This window comes from Vidua macroura, chromosome 2, assembly GCF_024509145.1.
Source record: "Vidua macroura isolate BioBank_ID:100142 chromosome 2, ASM2450914v1, whole genome shotgun sequence".
In the NCBI taxonomy this organism is placed as follows: domain Eukaryota; kingdom Metazoa; phylum Chordata; class Aves; order Passeriformes; family Viduidae; genus Vidua; species Vidua macroura.
In genome coordinates, this window is record NC_071572.1 from 46,318,177 (window position 1) to 46,322,880 (window position 4,704).

General features: G+C 51.1%; 1 protein-coding gene across 1 annotated transcript; it reads left to right on the top strand.

The window, feature by feature from the left end:
• The first annotated feature begins 226 nt into the window (after positions 1-226).
• Positions 227-4,047, top strand: SLITRK1 (SLIT and NTRK like family member 1). The gene has a single exon (XM_053971444.1). It carries the CDS (start codon positions 694-696, stop codon positions 2,767-2,769), a length of 2,076 nt encoding a protein of 691 aa, XP_053827419.1. The 5' UTR covers positions 227-693; the 3' UTR covers positions 2,770-4,047.
• The last annotated feature ends 657 nt before the right edge of the window (positions 4,048-4,704 follow it).

Here is a 4,704-nt window from a genome sequence, read left to right on the forward strand (position 1 = left end):
CGGCCCCGGCCCCGCGGCAGGCTCCGGCCGCCGGCGGGCATGGGCAGCCGCGCACCGCAGCAGCAGGGGCAGGCGCGGCGCAGCGGCGGCGGCTCGGCGGGCAGAGCCTAGGCTGGGGCGGGCGCTTTCAGCACCGCGGCGCTGGACAGCGCCCGGCGGGCGGCGGGCGAGGAGCGCGGCTCCGCCGCCGCGCGGCAAGGTCAGTCCGCGCGGAGCCGCGCACCGCGCAGCCTCCGCGGCCAGCGCCGCGCTCCCGCCCGCGCCTCCCTAACATGCAGCGGCGGCCGAGGGCCAGCAGCACCGTGCCGGTGAGCCAGCCCGGCCGGCAGACCTCCACTTAGCTGCCCGGCAGGCGTTAGGGAGGGCGAGCGAGGAGGGGGATTTTTTTCCTTCTACTTTTTTTATTTTTTTCGCCTGCCTTGCAGTACGTGCCTGGATAGTTTGTGGATATAATTACTGACTGGAATCTGGGCTGTTGCAGTTGTACGTGGGGGGGAGAAAGGAGAGGAGAAACGAAAGCATCCCCCCCCCTCCGCCGACCCTCCTTGCTCCCCCACACACATTTTTTTTCCTCTCCCTTTGCTGGTGGTTCGGACATTTAATGTATTGAATGAACTGGAATTGCTTTCCATGTGAGGAGGATGGTTGCTGTTACTTTGTGATGAGATCGGGAATGAATTGCTCGGTTTAAAAATGCTGCTTTGGATTCTGTTGCTGGAGACATCTCTTTGTTTTGCTGCTGGAAACGTTACAGGGGACGTTTGCAAAGAGAAGATCTGTGCCTGCAACGAGATAGAAGGGGATTTGCACGTAGACTGTGAGAAAAAGGGATTTACCAGCCTGCAACATTTCACCGCCCCAACTTCCCAATTCTACCATTTATTCCTGCATGGCAATTCCCTGACTCGACTTTTCCCTAATGAGTTTGCTAACTTTTACAATGCGGTCAGTTTGCACATGGAAAACAACGGTTTGCATGAGATTGTTCCTGGGGCTTTCCTTGGGCTGCAGCTGGTGAAACGCTTGCACATAAACAACAACAAGATCAAATCGTTCAGGAAGCAGACTTTCCTGGGGCTGGACGATCTGGAATACCTCCAGGCAGATTTTAATCTGTTGCGGGATATTGACCCGGGAGCATTTAGGGATTTAAACAAGCTAGAGGTGCTGATTTTAAATGACAATCTCATCAGCACCTTGCCCCCCAACGTGTTTCAGTACGTGCCGATCACCCACCTCGACCTCCGGGGAAACCGTCTTAAAACCTTGCCTTATGAGGAGGTCCTGGAGCAGATCCCAGGCATTGCTGAAATCCTGCTAGAGGATAACCCCTGGGACTGCACTTGCGATCTGCTGTCATTGAAAGAATGGCTGGAAAACATACCTAAAAACGCTTTGATAGGCAGAGTGATTTGTGAAGCTCCCACTAGGTTGCAGGGCAAAGATTTAAATGAGACCACAGAGCAGGAGCTGTGTAAAAAGAACAGAGTAGATTCCAGCCTAGCTGCTCCCCCTGCTGAAGAAGAAACCTGCGATCCTGGTCCCATTCCAACCCCCTTTAAAACACATGGCAAAGAAGACCCTGCCACGCCAGGATCTGCTCCAAACGGAGGTACAAAGATTCCTGTCAACTGGCAAATCAAGACCAAACCCACTGCTGCTGTGTCGACAGTGAGTGCGAAGAGCAAACTACCCACTACCTTTTCCTGCCCGCACATCTGCAGCTGTGATCAGATCCCTGGCTCAGGTTTAAAGGTTAATTGCAATGATAGGAATGTGAGCAGCTTGGTGGATTTGAAGCCCAAGCCTTCCCATGTACAGGAGCTGTTTCTGAGAGACAACAAAATACACACCATCAGGAAATCCCACTTTCTGGATTACCGAAAACTTAATTTACTCGATCTGGGCAACAACAACATTGCCACCGTTGAGAACAACACCTTCAAGAACCTCTTTGATCTCCGATGGCTCTACATGGATAGCAATTACCTAGACACCCTGTCCCGGGAGAAATTTGCTGGGCTGCAAAACCTGGAGTATCTGAACGTGGAGTTTAATGGGATCCAGATGATCATGCCTGGCACCTTCAATGCGATGCCCAAACTGAGAGTCCTCATCCTCAACAACAATCTGCTGAGGTCTCTCCCAGTAGATGTGTTCGCCGGGGTCTCGCTTTCCAAGCTGAGCATACACAACAATTATTTCATGTACCTCCCGGTGGCGGGGGTGCTGGACCAGCTCACCTCCATCACCCAGATCGACCTGCACGGCAACCCATGGGACTGTACTTGCCCTATCGTGCCTTTCAAACAGTGGGCAGAGATGCTGCGCCCCAAGGTGATTATGAGTGACCTGAGGTGTGAGTCCCCTGAAGATTTCTTCAAGGAGGATTTCGAGTCTCTCTCCAATGATGTGATTTGCCCTCAGTTAAAAATCTCTCCCACATTAACTTCTAACAAAAACAGCACCGGGTTGACAGAGACAGGTACTCACTCCAACTCCTACTTGGAGACCAGCCGGGTCTCTATTTCAGTGCTAGTGCCAGGGCTTCTGCTGGTTTTTGTGACCTCTGCCTTCACAGTGGTTGGCATGCTGGTTTTCATCCTGAGGAACAGAAAGAGGTCCAAGAGGAGGGATGCCAACTCCTCTGCATCTGAAATCAACTCCTTGCAGACGGTCTGCGACTCGTCCTACTGGCACAACGGGCCCTACAGCGCCGACGGGGCCCACAGGGTGTACGATTGCGGCTCCCACTCCCTGTCGGACTGAGGCGGCGGGCGGGGCGGGGGCGGCCGCCACCCGGGACCGGCCCTTCACGCGCCGGCCGGGGACAGCTCTGCACCTCCGCTGCTACCTTTTGTGACAAGAGAAACAGACACACGCACGCACGCCCTTCCTCACGACCCCTATAGCAAGCGCCGAGGCCCAGTGGGCGGCGGGGGGAGCCCGGCGCCGGAGCGCATCCCTGCAGCGCTGCGCAGCCCGGCGCGGTGCACACATCCCCCGCCCGTGCGCAGCCGGAGCAGCGACAGACAGACGAGGAACAGCTTCCCTCGGCTCTGGCAGGGCGAAACACGGCTCCTGGTTTTGTTGGGCTTTTGTTCAATCGTGTTGGGGTTTGATTTGCTTTTTTGCCCTCTTCCCTTGTGGACCGACCCCTTTCCAAGAGGCCGGGAAAATGAGAGGATCAGAGGACTGGTGGTGGCCTCTTCCTGACGGCAAAGCAGGAGTGGAAAGTTGCACGAAGGCATGAATGTAATGTAAATAAATGACTGCGATTCTGAAACAAACAGACAAATGGACAAAAAAAAAAAAAAAAAAAAAAAAAAAAAGTGCTGCATGGCTCGCATGGATACAACGCACCCCAGGGACGCTCCAGCCCCCAACTGGAAGCAGCGTCTAGTTCACACCATCATCCCTCTTACCTGATAAGTCCCTTCGTATCAAACCTTCTATATACGAAATACAGTATAATAATAAAAAGTGCCATTTCGCCTTTTTTTTTTTTTTGTGTGATCAATAGGCAGTAGAGATCGTACTTTTACTGTGGAACAAAATTGTAAAGATTTTATTTAAGACATAGTTGCATGAATATTCTCATTGGATTTTTTAAATTTTCTTTTTAATTTTATGTCTAGGTGGGAATTACTTTGCTGGGAGAGGTTTGCTTTGTTGATAATGGGTTGTGTTTCATTTTTCAGGGGAGGTGGGGAGGGTAGGCTTTGGTTTTGTTTTCTCTCTCTTCTTTTTCAATATACATAATCAGTATTGCCTTTCCATCTGAATGTAAAAATTAGTACCCTTGATTTCTATTATGGTATCAGTGTAAACATACAAAAAAAAAAAATCCAAGGCAGTTAAGCATGACCAATTAATGTCACTCTAGCGCTTAGGCTGCAAAGTTTAATGGTAGAAAATTCTGTGCTGTTGTAAATCTTACTATAACTTGAGGAAAACAGAACTGAGGAAGCAAGTGAAACTTACTAATTCTATTCGAGGATTTTATAATGGCATATTTTTTCAGTATTAAAGTGAAAATGTTTTCAACTCCGGGTCCTCACCATTTTTCCAGCATCCAATTCTTGCAAATGGGTTACTTGGCTTTAGGGGACAGAGCCTCCTTTCAGTGCTCTGTGTGTGTGTCCCTCCCTCCCTCCCTCCCTGCCTTTCTTTCCTTCCCTTCCTTTTTCTCATTCATTCACAGGCAGAGGCACAAACACCCTTCTTTCCCCCCTTTCCCGATGTAAATAACACACAGAAGTTTCCTGCCTACTACCTCCTCCCTCCTCCCCTCTCCCTCCCCTTTTTTTTTTTTTTTTTTTTTTTTTTTTTTTTCCTAACGAGGCGGTGAATCCCTTTATTAATACTGTGAATCTCATGCTGCTGCCGCTGCTGTCACCGCCTCTGCTGCACACATTGCAGATATATTAGGGATGTTAGTGGGAATTTGCTTTAAGTGCCTCTGCCCAGCTTGGTCTCATTAAGCTGGAGCCGAATTTCCGCGGCCAGAATTCCCGCCCGGGAGCAGCTTGGCCCGGTGGGGCAGCTGCGGGCGGCCGGGCTCCAGCAGCTGCCGCCAGTGGGAAAAACGAATTAGCCCGCAGAGATTTTCCCGTTCCTGCCCTAGGTACCTCTACTCTTTCATATTAAAAACTGAAAAAAACACGGCACAGTGCTGCAGTTGGACTTCAGGCAGCTCGCCTT

Coding starts and splice junctions, on each gene's coding strand:
- SLITRK1 (XM_053971444.1), top strand. CDS start 694: ATGCTGCTTTGGATTCTGTTGCTGGAGACATCTCTTTGTTTTGCTGCT.